General features: G+C 47.8%; 1 protein-coding gene across 1 annotated transcript; it reads left to right on the top strand.

Moving 5' to 3' along the window:
- The first annotated feature begins 1,140 nt into the window (after nt 1-1,140).
- Nucleotides 1,141-17,966, top strand: LOC107111025 (solute carrier family 22 member 6-A-like). Its single transcript, XM_015411914.1, has 10 exons — nt 1,141-1,542; nt 3,736-3,839; nt 6,241-6,395; nt 8,812-8,980; nt 10,104-10,227; nt 12,284-12,399; nt 14,350-14,564; nt 14,892-15,000; nt 15,913-16,116; nt 17,882-17,966. Exons 1-10 carry the CDS (start codon nt 1,141-1,143, stop codon nt 17,964-17,966), a joined length of 1,683 nt encoding a protein of 560 aa, XP_015267400.1.
- The last annotated feature ends 1,628 nt before the right edge of the window (nt 17,967-19,594 follow it).

The following is a 19,594-nucleotide window of genomic DNA, read 5'->3' as shown; positions in this document are numbered from 1 at the left end:
TTGCTGTTGGTGGACATTACACCACTAAATACAAACGGAGGCGGTAGGAGGCACCTTGCACCTCTGCCTTTTGTTCCTGGGGGAGGGAGCAGGGAAATGTGCAAGCTCAGATGCCAGGTGGAGAGAGAGGGACTTTCCTGAGCTCAGCCAAAAAGCTGTGTGCTGATGGCTAAAAATGTGCACACAGATCATGGTAGCACACTTTAGAGGGAACACTGGCCACCAGCAACCTGGCATAATAGTGGAGGAATTTGAACCTGGCTCTCCCAGATCCTAGTGTGACACTCTAACCACTGGCTGGCCTAGAAGGAGACATTTTTAACTCTTGCAATTTGAAGGCAATCCTTGTAGCTAGAAATCAAAGTTCAGTTTGGTTGGTTCATTCTATAAGAGAGGAAACAGCCAACAATTTCCTTGCCAAAAACAAAAACTGTATCACCCCTCAGCTGGTCCAGGCAGCTGTGCCTTGAACGGAGCCTTGATGTGCCTGAAATCATAGATGCAAAATCCGTGCTTGAAAATCTTTACCTGCGGATTACACTCTTGCTAAAGGCACAGAGGCAGGGGCCAGATGAAAATCAACAACCTTGTGGTCAGGGATCTTAAACTATTCCTCTCTCTACATTTCTTTTGGCTTAGTGTGCTGCCATAAGCCAAGGTTCACCGTTCCGGTTCACTTCTCTCTTTCCCAATATCACAATCATCTTTGTATTTCATTTAACCCAACATACATACCTCTTCCTGACAAAAAAATTGTCCTTAAGTAAAAATTTAACCATATGAGGTTTTATATAAAGTGTTGGGACTACTTGGAGGCATTTCAATCCATGTATATTGGCTAAGAAGCTTCTATACGCAGCGGGCATCCATTAGGACTGGATGACCCTTTTCTCTTAGTTTCTCTTGAGGTACAGAGGAAAGCAGAGACAATACTGAGGAGAAGAGAAACAAGACAGCTGAAGAAGCCAAAGGCTTCAACCTACAATTATTATTTTTTGTTCAGCAGGCCTTTGGTGGGCGTTCCTTGGCCTGTCTGTATTTCTACACCATTCCAGAAGTCAGTGGATATTTTTATAGGTCCAAATTGTGTCAGGGCCTCTTTGGACTTTTCGTCTTGTTTCTTGGATACTAGCAACCACCATGAGTTTTGCCGACCTTCTGGACAATTTGGGAGGAATGGGGCATTTTCAAAGGATGTCCGTGGCCTTCCTGGCTATTCCGCTCTTGATGCTGGCCTCTCACAACCTCCTGCAGAATTTCACAGCAGGGGTCCCCGAACATCACTGCCAGATTCACATCACAGCCAATCACACCCGTTATGCCAACACTACCAAAGAGCTGGGAGCTGACAGCCTCATTAGAATTGCCATCCCTGTGAATGGGAAGGGGCAGCCCGAGAAGTGCCTGCAGTTTGCCACCACCCAGTGGTGGCTCCTTGATGCTAATGCCACCACTGTCAACGACACAACGGTGGATACTGAACCGTGTTCTGATGGGTGGACGTACGACAGGAGCATGTTCACCAGCACCATAATCAGTGAGGTGAGAGAAACAACTGGGGAACATCCTTGAGGGAGATGGGCTGCTAAGGTCCCCATAATAGACCCCATGACAGCCAATGTGATGTAGTAGTTAGAGTGTTCAACTCAGATCTGGGAGAATCAAGTTTGAATCCTCATTCTGTCGCAGAAGCTTCCTGGGTGATCAGTCATACACACTCATCCTGACCTACCTCACAGGTATGGTTGCCAGCTCTGGGTTGGTGAATACCAGGAGACTTCGGGAGTGGGGCCTGGGGAGGGTGTGGTTTGAGGAGTGGAGGAACCTTGGCAAGGTATAATGCCACAAGAGTCCACCCTCTGAAGCAGCCATTTTCTCCAGAGAAACTGATCTTGGTTGTCTGGAGACCAATTGTAATAGCAGGAGATCTCCAGGTGCTCCCTGGAGGATGGCAACCTCACTGCATTGTTGGGGAGGAAGGGAGAATTATGTGGGCCACTTTGGGTCTCCTTTGGGGAGAAAGGTAGGGTATGTGAAGTAAATAAACAAAATAATAATACATCTCAGGGTCACCCAATGGAGTTGATGGGCAATAGATTGAGGACACATTAAAGGAAGGATTTCTTTCCTTAATGAGTAATTAAATTGTAGAATCAGTGCTCTTCTACCTTTACTAGTCATATAAAAGATGAATGTTTGGCACATGCAGCTTATAACACAGGAGTAGGGAAAACTGCACTTGCCAAAATTCCCTCTTTTATGCAACTATTCTCTTATGCAACTGGTCATATTTTCAGGGATTTAACTGTAGAGGATGGATGTCGCCATCTGCTGGTAAATATTCATGTGGCGCCCATCCAGTCATTATCAACAGGTGGAATCTCTCCTTTTATATAATTCCATTTTCGAGTGGCAAAGTTCTATGCCTGCCAAAATCAGTTGGCTGCCTGAACTGCCACTCAGAAGGCACTGGCTGCGTTGGCTGCCTGGGTTGCGGAGTCCTCCCCACAGAAGCGGCGGCCACCGTCTCCGGCTCAGTGTGCTCGGAGCCGACGGAAGGGATGGATGGGACTCTCCACGGGGCTGGGGATGGCTAGGGCCTTCTTCCCTTTGGCTCATGCGCAGCATCGGGGGTGGGTGGTGGGGAGGGGGTCCTCACTTCAGTCCTCCCCCACAGCCCCCTCAATCCCTCGCACGCCCCATTCATGGAGCGAGGACCCAGCACGCAGCGGCCAGTTCCCCCCTCACACCGCTGCCGCCCCGGCTGCTCACCTCTCCTCAGCTCCGGCTGCTCAAACTGGCTCCGCCTCACACGCCAGCTCTGTTGTCCACCTCGCACTGTTTAAAATGGCTGCAAGGCAGAGCGAGGCGGGGGGGAGGATGGAAAATCCATGCAGCCAGAGTCGGGGCCGGGGGGGGGGACCGATGTGGAGGAAAGGGCCACCCACGACAGCGGTGGTCTGGCCATGGTGCTTGGGAGGGTGACTGCTGCAGGCCAGAGCACTCTCCCAGGCCCTCTTTCTAGAGCTTGTTTCATTTCTTTCTGCAACTGACCTTATTACTAATATTGAATAACACAGACCTTTGGCCCAATGTAGCAAAGTGATTCATGTGTTCATATGTAAGCACTTAGCCACCGTCCACAGGTAAAATAAGTACCATCTATCTATGAGAGAGGAAAATTCATACCTGGAGGTGACCATATGGACTGTGTGTGTGTTGTGGTGGGGGAGACTGGGAGATGGTAAACTTCCCACACCTTTGTGATCACTGAAGTACAGAGCTGCTGGGGTTCCAGCACCCTTTGAATTTTCACTCCAAATAACTCGCTTTAAACAACGCACTCCAAATAACTATTCTGCACTTCCAGTATATTTAATGCATTGATACCCTGTCATTCTTCCACCATGGATTCCTTAGGTTTCCAAGAGGGTCTGCTACTTCAGCACAAAGCCTCCAGGTGGGGCCTGGAGATCTCCCGCTTTTACAGCCCATCTCCAGCTGACAGAGATCAGCTCCCCTGGAGAAAATGGCTGCTTTGAAGGGTAGACTGTATGGCATCGTACCATGCTGAGGCCCCTCCCCTCCCCAAACCCCACCCTCTCCTGGATCCACCCACAAAGTCTCCAGGTATTTTCCAACCCAGACCTGGCAACTCTAAGCCTTGGTATGAAGTTACCTGAGTTTGCGTCCAATGACCTCACACAGTTTCTGTTCCCTTTCCCTCCCCTGCAGTGGGATTTGGTGTGCGACTCCCGGACTCTGCGGCAAATGGCTCAGTCCATCTACATGGCCGGAGTGCTGATAGGATCGGTGCTGTTTGGCAGCCTCTCAGACAGGTGAGCGGTGGAGGCCTGAAAGGGGCAACAAGAGGGGGCCTGTTGCTATGGTGATCAAACGAAGCCAGATGGATTCCATCTCAGGGCTGGTGCTCCTGTGTTTTTCCATACTGAGTGAACTGCCCACCTGGAATAAATGTTTGCAGGGTTGCCAGCCTTCAGATGGGGCCTGGAGTTCTTCTGGAATTACAACAGAGATCAGGTCCCTTGGAGAAAATGGCAGTTTCCAAGGGTAGTCTCTATGGCAGGCAGAGGTCATTTCGGGGGGGGATCGCGGGGGATCGCAGTTCCCCCGGGTGATGTGCGGGGGCGGGGCACACGATGAAGCCCCGCCCCCTGCTTCCAGCCGCCCCGCTTCCAGCCCTCATTCAGCCAGGATGAGGCAGGAGAAGAGGGAGGGTAAGTTGCTTCCTCCCCGCCTCTCCCCACCCCTGCCTGCCTGGGGCCAGGGAGGGCCTTGGTGGGGCTTCCTCGCACTCCTGCCGGCCTTGCAGGTCCACTGCTGGGACTTATGATGTCAGGGTGGGTGGCATATGCTAATGAGTTATGCTAATGAGTTCCCCTAGCTCTTTTTCTACAAAACGACCCCTGATGGCAGGGGTCCCCAACCTTTCTGAGCCTGTGGGCACCTTTGGAATTCTGATACTGAGTGGTAGGTGCAACCACAAAATGGCAGCCATGCACACAGAGGAAGGCCAAGGGCAGGGGAGAAGAGGGGTATTTTAAAAATACACTGGGAAAGAGAGGTGAGAGAGAATACAACAAATACTCTGGTTTCCCTGAAACAATGTTATTTCAATCTGCATAGCCAATCAGATCTTCAGTGGCCAATCAGAAGCCCTGCTGGGCAAGAGCTCTACCCTCTTTCTAAATACACGTAGTGGGCACCAAGAAAGGTGCTGGGTGCTATGCCGCCCACAGGCACCAAGTTGGGGGTCCCTGCTCCAGGGCATCACATCCCTGCTGAGCTCTCTCCCTTCCCCAAACTCTGCACTCCCTCCAAGCACCACCTCCAAATCTAGGGTTGCCAGCTCTGGGTGGAGAAATACCTGGAGATATGGGGGTGGAGCCTGGGGAGGGTGGGGTTTGGGGAGGGGAGGGGCCTCAGAACCAGTATGCTGTAGTGGTTAAATGTGGCAGACTCTAATCTGGAGAGCCGGGTTTGATTCCCCACTTCTCCAAATGAAGCCTGCTGGGTGACCTTGGGTCAGTCACAAGTTCTCTCAGAGCTGTGCCCTCAAGAGCAGATCTCTCAGAGCTCTCTCAACCCCACCTACCTCACAGGATGTCTGTTGTGGGGAGAGGAAGGGAAGGCTATTGTAAGCCGCTTTGAGACTCCTTCCGGTAGAGAAAAGTGGGTTATAAAAACCAACTCTTCTTCTTCGGCAAAATACAATGCCATAGAGCCCACCCTCCAAAGCAGCTGTTTTCTCCAGGGGAATTATCACCATCATCAGGAAATCCGTTGTAATTCTGAGATTCCCAGCCCCCACATGGAGGTTGGCAACCCTACCCCAATCTCCAGAAATTTCCCAAGTCAGAGTTGGCAGCCCTAGGGATGGTATGTCAGTTTGGTGTAGCGGTTAAATGCACGGACTCTGATCTGAGAGAACTGGGTTTGATTCCCCACTCCTCCACTTGCAGCTCCTGGATGACCTTGGGCAAGCCATAGTTCTGGCTCAGCTGTTCTTGAAAAAGAGCAGTTTCTGCCAGAGCTCTCTCAACCCCACCTACTGCACAGGTGTCTATTGTGGGGAGGGGAAAGGAAAGGAGTTTGTAAACCACTCTGAGACTCAAGGTGAAGGGCAGTATATAAATCCAATCTCCTCCTCCTCCTTCTTCTCACAAGACCCATGTTGGTGCGAGATGAGAGAATCACATTCTGCATGTGCACGGAGATAAACTTCATATTTACTGACATATGTCCCCACAGGACTAAGCAGCCCGGCTCACATTTGACTTCAGCCTGATAATCCCAATTCAGACCTTCCAATCGTCTGTCAAAACGGGAGACAAAGAATTCATAGCTTTCCCTATCCGTTTCCCACCTTCCCTTATTCTTATGATCCATTCTTTAGGTTGCCAACTGGCCAAGAAAAAAACACACTGTCCTTATCTAAAGGTTTAATGTGCAGAAATAGGAATGAGCTAAATAACATAACTTGCCAATTGCCCCACCTTGAGCTGATATTAAAGTGTCAGCTACAGGGGTCTGTTTAAAAATTGGAAAATTGGCAACCCTGTCCACCCTCTCCCGTATTTAGTCCTGCCCATCTGAAGAGCAGGGTTACTGGTACGTCTGCGGTCAAAAGGGCTGAAGGAAAAACAGACAGGAATGTCTATGGGGGGGGGCAACCCACACCCCAGCTCACTTGCAGGCTTGTATATTCCTGTCTCCCAGGTTTGGCCGGAAGGCCCTCATCGTCTGGTGCTACTTGCAGATGGGGGTGTCGGGCGCCTGCACAGCCTTTGTGCCAAACTTTACAGCTTACTGTGTCCTCCGCTTCCTGAGTGGAATGGCCATGTCAGGAATCTCTCTCAACTCTGTCTCACTGTGTAAGTAGCTCCATCCTCCATCACAGCCAGGAGCTGCGGTGGCTCAAGTGGTTAAGACCCTGAACTGCAGGCTGTGGAAAGTCAGTACAGTAGTTCATCAGTTCGAGACCCGAGTTGCCGCATGACGGAGTGAGCTCCCGTCTCTAGTTCCAGCTCCTGCCAATCTAGCAGTTCGAAATTGCAAGTAGATAAATAGGTACCACTTTGGTGGGAAGGTAACAGCGTTCCATGCGCCTTGGTGTTTAGTCATGCCGGCCACATGACCACGGAAACGTCTTTGGTCAGCGCTGGCTCTTCGGCTTTGAAACGGAGATGAGCACCGCAACCCTAGAGTCGGACTTGACTGGCTTTCGAGCAAGGGAACCTTTACCTTTACCATCAAGGGAACCTTTACCTTTACCATCACAGCCAGCATCCCTCCTGGGATTCAACCCAGAGACCTGAGAATGTTTGGACCAGACAAGGAGCTCAATATCTTCAATTCCTAAAAAGTCCTGTAGAACCTTTGTGGGGGGGGAGTCTAGGGAGGGAGTTTACTGTGCAGAGTCCCTGGAATGAAGCAGAAAGTTTCCAGAGGGCCCTGAGGACACCCCAGTTACCAGGGGTTGCCATAGGAAAACAAGAAGAACCAACATCTCCCACTGAATCTCTTGACTGTAGCCAAAATTTAAGTGGATTGCAAATCTTGCAGTCTGGGACAATCCCAACTGCACAAAATCTGACAAATATTAAAATGTTCTGAATATGTTCAGTTATGGGAGAGTATGGGAAAATATCCCATATTATGAAATAATGATGTTTTGCCTCATCTTGCTTTCTTTGTTGAGACAAATGTAGTTCAAAGTTAAATTCACAATTTTATAAGTACTAGCTAGCTTGCAAATATTGCATAACGTTTCCCCAGTACACATTTTAGCCTTTTCTGTTATATTTAGAAGTATCATTCACAATAAAACAAAAGATTTCAAACCCTTGTTCCTTGCCAGTAACTTACTGCATGAGCTTTATTTCAGAGTTATGCCCAATGAGTCAACATCAGTTTCCACTCACAACTCAGGCCATAGGTGAACCATGAACAAAATGAAATCTTAGGCCCTAACTACATGCCATGGATCCACCACAAGGACTTTCAGTCAGACATGTGCTGTGAATTTCCTGCTGGGAACTCAATCACTCTCTCTCCTTGTGCACCATTGTCCCAGGTTGAACTGGATCCCCATTGTACTGCCCCCTAGCAGTACAATGAAGCTAGGAGATTGCTCAGAGTAGGAAAATGAGCCCTTTGCCTTTAAGACATGGCACCATGGGAAATGTAGTTCAAAGACTCTTTAGGTCATATGATCTAATATAGCTCACACTATTGGTCTAGGTAAGCCCCTTTCCTGAAGCTTAGCAAACATGGGAAAAGTCTCTTCTGTTTTCTTTGTTTTAGAAGTTTTTCTAGGGCCAAGTGAGCTCCCAGCGGAGGACTCATACCACATGTCTGATTAAAAGTCCAGACATGAACTGAGAACCATGTTCTGTGCAGTCAGGCCATTATAAGCGAAGCAATTATAATGAGCTTCACTCTGAAAAGCAAAGGCTGAAAGTACACAGGGATGGCAAGGTGGGGTACTAGGGAGACAACTGACTGGGGGCCCTCGTCACTCTGAGCACCTCACCACACAGGCTTGATGCTGAGTGGTGGAGCCCTGTGGCTCAGTGGTAGAGCATGCAGAAAGTCCCCGGTTCAGTCCTCAGCATCTCTAGTTAAAAGGACGAGGCAGTAGATGATGAGAAAGACCTCTGCCTGAGATGCTGGAGAGCCACTGCCAGACTGTGTAGACAATACCGTGAATAAAACTTTGTTGATCTTAAAGGTGCCACTGGACTCAATTTTTGTTCAGATTCAGTATAAGGCAGCTTCATTTGGAGTTGGAAAAGTCCCATGATTTTGCTTCCAAATGCTGTCCAGGGTTGGCTTTGAGTGGTACAAGGGGTGTCCTTTTTATATATATATATATAAAACATATATATGTTTTATTCGTAATTTTCACTTCATCACAAATATATCAGTTACATTAGTTAATTACCATATTAATTACAAAAACGTATTGTTCATCTTTATATTCATACATACATTTATCTTACTGTGAGTCCCTTATGTACATTTACTTTCAATCCATTTGTAAACTCGAAACCATCTTTTTAAAAATATCTTATTTTTCCTTGTAATAATATATTAAGTTTATCCATTTCAGCCACATCCAACAATTTCTTAGCTATTTCTTCTATTGATGGAATCTTTTCTAGTTTCCAATATTTAGCTATTAACAGTTGCTTCCTTGATATATCGTTTTAGCCTTTCTACACCTCTGGTGTCAGTTGCCAATCTGAAAAAATAACACCCTTGCTTGTGTGTCTTCCTTCGTCCCAGGTATGGAGTGGATTCCGACTAAATATCGTGCTATTGTTGGCACAATCAATGGTTACTCCTACACCGCTGGGCAATTCATCCTGGCTGGAGTGGCATATGCCATCCCCAGCTGGCGCTGGCTGCAGCTCACTGTCTCGCTGCCATTCTTCGTATTCTTCCTCTACTCCTGGTAGGTGCACATGTCGGATAGAGGTCTGGGTCCCATTCCTGGAGATGGAAGAGGGTAGCTGTGAAAAGATTCTTGGCAACAGAAGTCAGGCTTCCCCTGTCTCCAGCCAAACTGGCTTTGTAGAGAAAAGGTCTTACAATTGGGTTGGTGACCCACAGAGTTGAAAGGGCAATCTGAAGTGGTACTTTGCAAATGCCATCTACGAGAACCAGGTTTCCTGAATGGTTTGAACTTGCAGTGGTTAGAGTGCCAGACTACGATCTGTGTGAGATCCAGGTTCAAAACCCTGGTCTGTCATGGGAGCTTGCTGGATGACCTTGTGCCAGTCATACACTCTCAGCCTGACCTACCTCGCAGGGTTGTAGTAAGGATAAAATAGAGGAGAGGAGAAAGATGTAAATTGCTTTGCATATCCATTGGGAATAACAACTAGGGGGGAATGAAATAAAATAGAAGAAGAAGAGGGGGGGATTGGATTTACACCCTGCCCTTCACTACCTGAAGGGGTCTCAGAGCAGTTTACAATCTCCTTTCCCTTCCCTTCCCCACAACAGACACCCTGTGAGGTAGGTGGGGCTGAGAGAGCTCTCTTGAGAACTGCCCTTGAGGAACAGCTCTGAAAGAACTTATGACTGACCCAAGGTCACACCAGCAGCTGCATGTGGAGAAGTGGGGAATCAAACCCGGTTCTCCCAGATTAGAGTCTGTGCTATTAACCACTACACCAAACTCTAACCACTCAAACCACAATTTCCCCGTTCCTTCCTCATCCCTGCTGTGGTCATCCACACCAAAAGTGAATGTGCAGAAATCCATGCATGAAGTCATGTGCATATGGTCTACTACTGAGTTTAGGGCAGTGATGCCACAGTGGAATTAGAAGGGGAATACAGCAGAATCTCTCTGATCCTCTCTAAATCCACACCTGGGGAACAGCTGATAACTCTCTACTTCCCAAATCACGTTGGAATGACAGGCACAGAATCTAAGACAGACCCAAGACTTCCCCTTCTCCTTGGGGTAATCTACTACAACTGCTTCGAGCTTCTCCTTCCCATTACACCCTGACCACTAGACTCCAAAGCTACCAAAACCATGTTCTTTCTTCATGTTTGGTCTGCAGGCTGTTTGTGGAGTCAGCACGCTGGCTGGCGATCTCAGGACAACACAAGCGCGCCGTGACGGGCCTGAAGAAAGCTGCCAGGATCAACGGAAGGAAGAAAGAAGGAGATGAACTCAGTGTAGAGGTAGAACGGGGAGAGCAAGGGATGGGATGGCTGGGAGAGGCAGCTTTGCCTAAAAGTTAGGAAGCATCTGGATTTGGTCCTGCATTTCCACCAAGGGTGTTTCTGAAATGAAAGCTGCAACAGCCTTTTGCTCCAGAAGCAGATCTTTTCTGATAATCTGAGGACCAGCTGTGCTTAGTGGTGATGAAAGGGCACTCTGAAGGTGCTCAGAGGCATTAATAGATCTCATAGCTCAGCTCTGGCATTCGTGTCTAGCTCCAAGTCCTGGTTGCTTTGTAGTGGGTTTACCACATGGCCAGTTGGGCCTTAGTTTTGGACAACAGGAATCAGTCAAACCTGTTGCTTCTCCAGTGGCTTACAAAGGCACCTTTAGACCTTTTTATCCAGTTAAACTTGGGGGGACCCAGTGAAACTAAAGGCCAAAAATTCAGGGCAAACTCAGGGATGGACTTGTGTGGTTACTCTGTTGTGACTGCAGCTGTCAATGAAATGCAGAAGCAACATGACTTCTGCATGGAAGGTTTTCCTGTATTTTGCCCTGCCCCAGTTCCCCACAGGGGCCATCTCCCCCCTGAGCTAGGGTTGCCAGCCTCCAGGTGGGGCCTGGGGATCTCCCGCTTTTACAACTGATCCCCAGCCGACAGAGATTAGCTCCCCTGGAGAAAATTGATGCTTTGAAGGGTGGACTCTATGGCATTGTATTATGTTGAGGCCTCTCTCCTCCCCAAACCACGCCTTCTCCTGGCTCCACCCCCAAAGTCTCCAGGTATTTTCCAACCCAGACTTGGCAACCCTGAGCACTTGGGGTTTTTTTAAAAAAAGATCAGCAATTGACTGCTCGTTATAATGTTATATCTATCATCTACCTATCTACCTATCATGATACCTTTAAGGGAAGAATGGCCTAGCAAATCCAATGTAATAAAATAAATAAATAAATCATCTATCATCTATCTATCTAGTTCTGCTTTCATTTAAAAAAGTAACCCTGTAGCCCCTTTGCTTATGGGAAACATAAGGGGAAAGGTATATACCTCTGTAACAACAGGCCTCTACAGGTTTACTTTCTTTAGAAAGTGAAAGCTGAGAATTGAGAGGACCTGTTAGACAAACTATTACAGTGCTATAATGATATTCAATTGCTAGTTTTTCAAAAATCTCTTCAATGGTGGGGGGGTAGAACGGCCACTCCAGGGGACTGGGGCCAGAGAATGGTGCGACTGTGGGTGGGACCAGGAAGATTCAGGCTTTCCCATTCATATGGGTGGCACCCTGGCTTTGCCAGACCACTGCAGCAAAGCAGGTTTGGGACTGAACACAGGAAAGATAGGAGAAACCTGGGAGGTGCACGGAGCACCAGATGCTGTGAGGAAGTGAGGGGAAAATGCTTCCCAGTTGTATCCAAGCCAGGGTTAAACCCATGTGTATGTGGCCAAAAGGGAATACTTCTTTGACTAATTAAATTAAACTCTAAATACCAGTGCTAGGAAGCAACATCAAGGGGAGGACTTGGCTTCTGTGCCCTGTAGGTTTGCTCTCCAGGGCAACTGGTTGACAACTGTATGCAGTAGGATGCTGGGCTAGATGGCCCACTGGTCTGATCCAGCAGGGCTGTTCTTGTGTTCTTATGACTTGTGGATATCTGACAATTCTCATAACCTCAAGGAAGGAGGCTTCTTGTTTTAAGGCTGAAAATTCCTTTTCTCTCAACTGAAACCTTCTAAACCGCCCTGAGCCCGTTCGCGGGGAGGGCGGGGTATAAATACAAAAATAAATAAAAACAAACAAACAAACAAAACTGGTGGGAATTAAATGCTGAACATGTGAGATGGGGGAAACAGACATTTTGCTATGCTGCTCAGACAGTCTGCTAGGTGATTAGCACTTTGACAGTCATTTGGCCAATTAGTTTGTAAAATGCCTGAGAATTGCAAAGACGTCTTCCCAATATGTCTGCTTATGTGACAATGTTTGAAATCCTTGTGCTTTGATTCTCTGTGTTATCTGTCTGTGGTTCCCCTGGTTTTGGACCCAGTTTTCTTCCCTTCTCTTTCAGGTTTTGAAATACCACTTGCAAAAGGAGCTCTGTTCCACTAAAACTAGCCACAGCATGGCTGACTTGATGCGGACGCCTGGCATGCGCAAAATCTCCGGCGGGGTCTCCCTTGTCTGGTAAGTGTTCCCTGTTCCTTTTTTTCTCCTTCCAAGACTATATTGCTTTCCATCAGGCTGAAACAAATTTGGGTAAAGGGGGGAAAAAATGTCCCAGCAGCTTCTTCCAACTTGATTTCCTTGAAAAACTTTGAATTTCTGGCCTCCTAAGTAGATTTTTTTTACATTTCCCATGACCCTTTCTCTATTAAGCAATCTGATGACCCAGAGGTCTTGGACAGAACCAGTCTTACAAATACTATCCTCTGTTTCCATCTTTGCACAGATGCCACAGCTGCATAGAAACCACTGCAGCCACAGCTAAGTTTGGTGTAGTGGTTAGGAGCGCGGACTCCAATCTGGGAGAACTGGGTTTGATTCCCCACTCCTGCACATGAAGCTTCTGGTGTGACCTTGGGTCAGTCCTAAGTTCTTTCAGAGTTGTTCTCTCAAGGGCAGTTCTGGAGAGAGTTCTCTCAGCCCTACCTACCTCACAGGGTGTCTGTTGTGGGGAAGGGAAGGGAAAGGGTATGTAAGCCACTCTGAGACTCCTTCAGGTAGTGAAGAGCAGGGTATAAATCCAATCTCTTCTCTTCTTCTAATACCAGGATCAGGATCAGCTAGCAGGGAAGATATAGAAACAAGGGGAACCTTGGAAACCATCACTGGCTGCATTCACATATCTCTCAAAGGGGCAGGAAATTCACTTTCACAATCACCACTTTGGGGTCAGGAAGCAATTTTCTCCAGGCCACTTTGTCCAGGGATCCTGAAAGGGTGTTTTTTTTTTTGCCATCTTCTGGGCATGGAGCAGGGGTCACTCGGGGTGTGGGGGAGGTATTTGTGAATTTCCTGCATTGTGCAGGGGGTTGGACTAGATGACCCTGGAGGTCCCTTCCAACTCTATGATTCTATATCCAAGTAGGGTACTCTTCGAAATCTACCCACTAAAAGAGCAGAAGGGAAAGCATTTGTATGTATGTTAAGTGCCGTTAAGTCACTTCCGACTTATGGCAACCCACCTGGCCAAAAGAAAAGCACTCCGATATTTGGGGACATTTTAAATTAGGTTGGATTTAGGAATTTCAGAAAGAACTTCCAGAGGAACCTAGAGACAAGTTAGGCCATGGGCTGCTGGCAAGGATGAGAGAAGGTTGTGGAGCATCCTAGAAAGTTGAGGACTGGGAAGTGGTCAGAGCATCCAGAGGCAAGAGAGCTTGTGGGCAGAAAGCGGAGATGCCAGGAAAGCCAAAGGTACAGTGACAGAGCAGCTGATGGCTGTTGGCAGTAAGAGGCTGGACAGAGGTAGAGAGGGTGAGATCTGGAATTACTACTTTGCAAAGCACTTTGCCAGATAGTTTACAGAGTGGGAATAATCTAACCAACAGGGTGGCTGAAGGAAGGAGCAGGATAGGTAGGATTCTGCAAAGCAGAAGAGGTCTGGAAGGAGAGCTGGATGGGTGAGGAAGGCTGAGAGGAAGACTTCACCTGGGCTCAGAGCTCACGGCAGGGCCCCACTGCCCCTGACTCCCACCTGCCCACCTCTTCTGCCACCTGCCTGTGCACACTTCCCTCACTGCTGACAAAAGGGCACGCAGGGAGCTGTGGTTGTGGGTGGTGGGAGGGGTCACGAGTGGACAGGGGAAGGCTGCACAGGCAGGGGGAGGATGGGTTTGAGCAGGATGGGAGCATGAGCAGGGGTTCTGGTGGTGGGCCGGGGGTGGGGGCTGAGAACTCTCTGCTGAGGGCCCTTCAAAACCTGGAACCATCCCTGCCCAGGGACGGGAGACAGAGGAGTTTTGTGCCCCTGGGATGTGGACAGGCCAGCAAATGTCTGGAGGACTGGGGCTGCTGGCCAGATATGGGGTTGCCAGCAAGACCACGGAGACATGAGTTTGGCTCTAAGGCTCAGAAAGGTGTTTTTTTTCTTCTAAAATGTAAAGCTTTCCAATCTGTCCTTGCCCGCCCCAGGTTTGCCACCAGCTTTGCCTATTATGGGCTAGCCATGGACCTGCAGAACTTTGGCTTCAACATCTACATAACCCAGCTGATCTTTGGTGCTGTCGACATCCCAGCTAAGTTCATCTCAGTGATGACCATCACCTTTGTAGGACGCCGGTTTTCACAAGCGTTGTCTCTCATCTTGGCTGGACTGTGTATCTTGGCCAATATCTTTGTGCCTCAAGGTGAGGGTCCTATTCCAGTGGGAACATTCGCGTCAAATCAAAAAGGGACATAAGCCTGTCACACAGCTCAAATTTCAGTTGTACAAAAGTGCTAGATGTTTTGGACTAGGAGAAATTCAAATGTGAACACTTGAAATTTCAACATGGGAATAGCAATTTCAGGGGTAAGTTTTGTAACAAAGAGCTAGAGCCAACTGAATCCCATCCCCAATTTTGTTTTAACACTCATGTTAAGGTTTAAAATTTACCAAAAAATATACCTTCCCCACTTTGGGCATTAGCACAGACAATTGTGCTCCTAACTGGTGACTCTTACATATTCCCTAGATCTGAGTAACCTGCGTATGACATTTGCTGTGATCGGTAAAGGCTCACTGGCGGCCTCATTCAATTGTGCCTACATCTTTTCCGGAGAGCTTTTTCCAACTGTGATCAGGTAGGTCAGGCAGAAATAGTGGATGCTGGGTCATGCTCCATCCACTGAATCCCAGAGATCAAGTATCTGGCTGTGAACCACAGACAGCTATGATGGCTTACCAGAATCTCATTCAAGTGTTCATTCATTGCATTCATTCATTCATTCATTCATTCATAATGTTAGGGCTCTTTAACTTGGAGAAACAACGATTGAGGTTTACAAAATTATGCATGGGATAGAGAAGGCAGAGAAAGAAGTACTTTTCTCCCTTTCTCACAGTACAAGAATTTGTGGGCACTCAATGAAATTAATAAGCAGTAGGCTTACAACAGATAAAAGGAAGTGCTTCTTCACCCAAAGAGTAATTAAGATGTGTTCACTGCTGCAGGAAGTGGTGGTGGCTACAAGCATAGACAGCTTCAAGGGGGAGTTGGATAAACATATGGAGCAGAGGTCCATCAGCCACAAGGTATAGATGGAACACGGTATCTGGGGCAGTGATGTTCTGTCTTCTTGGTGCTTGGGGGGCAACAGTGGGAGGGCTTCTGGAGTTCTAGCCCCACTGGTGGACCTCCTGGTGGCACCTAGGTTTTGGCCACTGTGTGACACAGAGTGTTGGACTGGATGGGCCACTGGCCTGATCCAACATGGCTTCTCATGTTCTTAAAGGTATGGAAATATACCTCTCCTAAAAGGGAGAGGAAAGCTATGAAGAACCCTTGCAGGATACTGGACCTGGAAACTAATCCAGTAACCTATGGCAAGAGAGACAGCAACCTCACTCTAACACTTGGAATTCAAACAACAGTTTCAGATTCTCTGCCCCCTGCAAAAAGAGGACCGTACAAGAGTGAGGTGTGGCAGCTCGACTGAAACACCTGAGGGGCATGCAAGGGAGTGGAGATCATGTTGTTTCCTTTTCTACCTTAGGCAGTCAGGGATGGGCCTTGGAGGAACAATGGCCCGCGTGGGCAGCATGATAGCCCCTCTGGTGAAGATGACTGGGGAATTTTTCCCACCCCTGCCACTGATCATCTATGGAGGAGCACCCATCATTTCAGGCATTGCCACTTGTTTCCTTCCTGAGACCAGGAACGTCCCCTTGCCAGAGACCGTTGAGCAGGTGGAGTTGAGGTGAGTCCAAGAATTTCCTAAAGTGCTGGAGGTTCTTAGCAGTTGGAAGCCCTACACTCTAGCAGGGCTGACGGAGAGAAAGCAATACTCTTTATGTTGTCAGAGGCACTCTTGTAGGGCTTAATTTCTAAAACAGAGCACATTAGTGGCTCCATGTTGTGTCTACTTCTGTCTACTCTGACTGGCAGCTACAGTTCAAAATCGCAGTCAAAAGAGTTCTTTCCTAATAGTTGCCACCTGGGACCTTTAACTGGAGGTACCAATGACTGAATTTGGGATCTCTGACATGCACAACAGGTGCTCTACTACTGGGTTGTGGCCCTCTCCAAGAAGCCACACTTTCTGCTCTGGAGGCCACACAGTTTTTATTTAGTGGGACTAAGCCATAGATCAGTGGACCTGCAAAGAGGGAGCATACCACTTTCATGCAATGCATCGCACACTACACAAATACACTAAGGGGAGGAAGGAAACATCCACACAAGTTCATGCTAAGGAAATACAACTACACACAATATGCAATTAATTTATAGAACTCATTGCCACAAGATATGGTGATGGCTGCTAGTTTAGATCATTTTTAAAGGGGGAAGTCAGATTTGTAGAGAAGGATGAATCTAGCAGCAGCTTCTACCAGTCACCACCTACCTCCATGTATATAGGCAGCCTACCTCTGAATATCAGACACTGGGGAAAAGCCATTGCTATCGTCTTCATTCCCTGCTTGTGAGCTTCTGGGAAAGGGGGGGGGGGAGTAGAGTGTGTTCTCCAGGCAATGATTCACCTACGTTTTCTGATTGCCAAGGGAGCAATGTATCTACCTATCTGTCTGGTGAGTTCCACCCCGAAAAAGCCTTCCGATGGGGGAGAGTGGCTGCTGTGGGGAACTGGGTTGAGGGAAGGGATGTCACCAATCGGGGTGGGACTGGAAAGCTCCAGACTTTCCTATCCACATGGTATCCACCCTGGCTTTGCCGCAATATTGCCAAAAACATGCTAGGAGAGTTCAAAAGTGACTTGATGGCACTTAACACACACACACACACACACAAAGCAGATTTAAGAAAGATCTCAGCAAAACCTGGGGAAAGCTGGAAGGTGCACAGGGGCCATTTCCTGCAGGAATGCACAGGAGCGGAGCTCCAGCAGTAAAGAGCCCAGTGGACGGGCACATACAACAAGCCCCACCCCCTGCTCCCAGCAGCCCTCAGTCAGAGCAAGAAGCAGCCAGGTAAGCTGCAGAGCCCCCCGCTCAGCCCCCCAGTCCAAAACAGTCCAGTGGCACCTTTAAGACCAAGTTTTATTCAGGTACAAGCTCTCCCTCCTCTGTGAGGACAGATCTGCATGCCCCCCCCCCAATAGCTAGCAATCCAAAACAGTCCAGTGGAGCCTGAGCGGTGGGTGTTGCCTTCTGACACACTTCCGGTGATGTCAGGGTGTGTGGCATATGCAAATATGTTATGCTAATGAGCTCCTGCACCTCTTTTTCTACGAAATGACCCCTGAAGGTGCATATAACTACTATACTGGGGGGGGGGGCTGCTTCACATCAGCACCCATGCTGGAGCAAAACACCTGTCTGGAAGCAAGCTGGTTCTTATTTTCAACAGAATACTGGAGTAGATAAACCCTTAGTTTGCTCTAGGAAGTCTCACTCATATGCCTGTGTCTTTACATACCTTTACACCTGCTGATACGCAGTTATGCATTTGTATTTGCCCCCATTACTTACTCACTCTTTTTATTTCTTGTTTATGCCTTTAAGGTCAAGGCCCAACCAAGACGACGAACTGCAAATGAAGGTGCTTCTCCCTTCCACCAAGCCTGACCCAGCCAAAAACAGCAGCTAAGGAAAAGGAACACAGGAATTCCCTGACAGCCCCTCACCCAGTCCTGGCCTGCTGATGTGCATGAGAGTTCTTCCGGGCTTCAGCCCCTTCCCCCCGATTCTGTCAAATGTCTGACTGTGATGGGTGTGTCTAAACATGCCTGCCTCTAAGGCGCCTCTGCAAAATGTCATGTATGCACGTGGACATAAAAGCTTTCCCCTCCACCCCACCCTATCAAAATGAAATGTGTGAGCTGCTGCCACACTGCAACAGGCACAGCCAGGCCCACAGTGACTTTTTGAAATGGTGGGAAGCATTCTTAATGTGTTTTAAGACAAAGGAAACACAGCCCTGCTTCTGAAACCGGAGAACAGGCTGCTACAAGATAAATGACCAATATGGAGAACAGAAGACCTTGCAGAGAAGCATGATTTTGGGAAGAAGCTGCTGATTGTCAGGATGTTATAAGAACATGAGAATGTCTATTCTGAGTCTGTGAAATATTTTAAAAGACAGTGTTGGTGTGGTGGTTAGAGCGTTGGACTAGGATCCAGGACACCCGAGTTCAAATCCGTTCACAGCCATGAAGGCTCACCGGGTGACCATGGGTTAGTCACTCTCTCTTGGCCTAGCCTACCTCACAGGGTTGTTGTGAGGATGAAAAGGAAGAAAGGAGAATAATGTTGTAAGTCACTTTGGGTCCCCGTTGGGGAGAAAAGCAGTGTATAAATCAACGAGTGCCAAAGAGCTAAATCAGGCATTCCCAACCTTTTCGAGCCAGCGGGCACCTTTGGAAATCTGACACAGGTGGTGGGCACAACCACAAAATGGCTGTTACAGGAGGTGGAGCCAACCACCAAACATCTGGGCGTGAGGTTATGCATAACTCTAACCGTCGCTCTTCAGCATTTCAGGCAGAAGTTCTGTTTAACACAGGAGGAACATAATGTAAATATTTTCTTGCATACACACGTATTCATATAGAGTTAGCTAAGAAATGCTCATCTGTCAGTATCTGGCAGATCTTCAGTGTCCAATCAGAAGCTCTATTGGTCCCACTCACTTTCTTAAAACGTTTTGTGGGCACCAGGAAAAGTGTCTATGGGTGCCATACAGGCAACACACTGGGGAGCCCTAACGGCAGCAAGAATTTTGATTGCTAAATATTGGAAAGCTAATAATATGCCTACAATGCAAGAGTTACAGTATAAACTGTTGGAAGTGGCAGAAATGGATAACTTAACTATGATATTACATGGGAAAGATAAGAATGTATTTAAGAATAGATGGAATAGAGTTTATAATTGGTTAAATCGTTAAGAGGAAAAGAAAACTCCAATACTATGTATGTAAAAGATATATGGTTGTAATTACTTGGAAAAAATTAAATAAATTTATATATATTAAAAAAACACACACACTGGGGAGCCCTGAGTTGAAGATTCACCCTCTGAATTCTGAACGTTCTGTTCAGTCCTGCTGGCTTCTCTGTGGTGTCATCAGGCAACTGCCCAAACACTGCTAAGCCTGTGTTGCAGCACAATGGGTAGATGACACTTGGCCTGGGTAGGCAAAATAATAGCAACAACGAGAAGGTTGGTGTGGTTGTGAAAGCACAGAATGCAAAAGGCCCCTGCTTTTATTGCCCC

The sequence above is a fragment of the Gekko japonicus genome, unplaced genomic scaffold (genome assembly GCF_001447785.1).
Source record: "Gekko japonicus isolate JY-2015 unplaced genomic scaffold, Gekko_japonicus_V1.1 scaffold563, whole genome shotgun sequence".
NCBI lineage: Eukaryota > Metazoa > Chordata > Lepidosauria > Squamata > Gekkonidae > Gekko > Gekko japonicus.
This window is presented reverse-complemented; position numbering and strand designations above follow the sequence as displayed.

Coding starts and splice junctions, on each gene's coding strand:
- LOC107111025 (XM_015411914.1), top strand. CDS start 1,141: ATGAGTTTTGCCGACCTTCTGGACAATTTGGGAGGAATGGGGCATTTT. Junction 14,565..14,891: donor CAATATCTTTGTGCCTCAAG/GTGAGGGTCCTA, acceptor CATATTCCCTAG/ATCTGAGTAACCTGCGTATG. Junction 16,117..17,881: donor GTTGAGCAGGTGGAGTTGAG/GTGAGTCCAAGA, acceptor TATGCCTTTAAG/GTCAAGGCCCAACCAAGACG.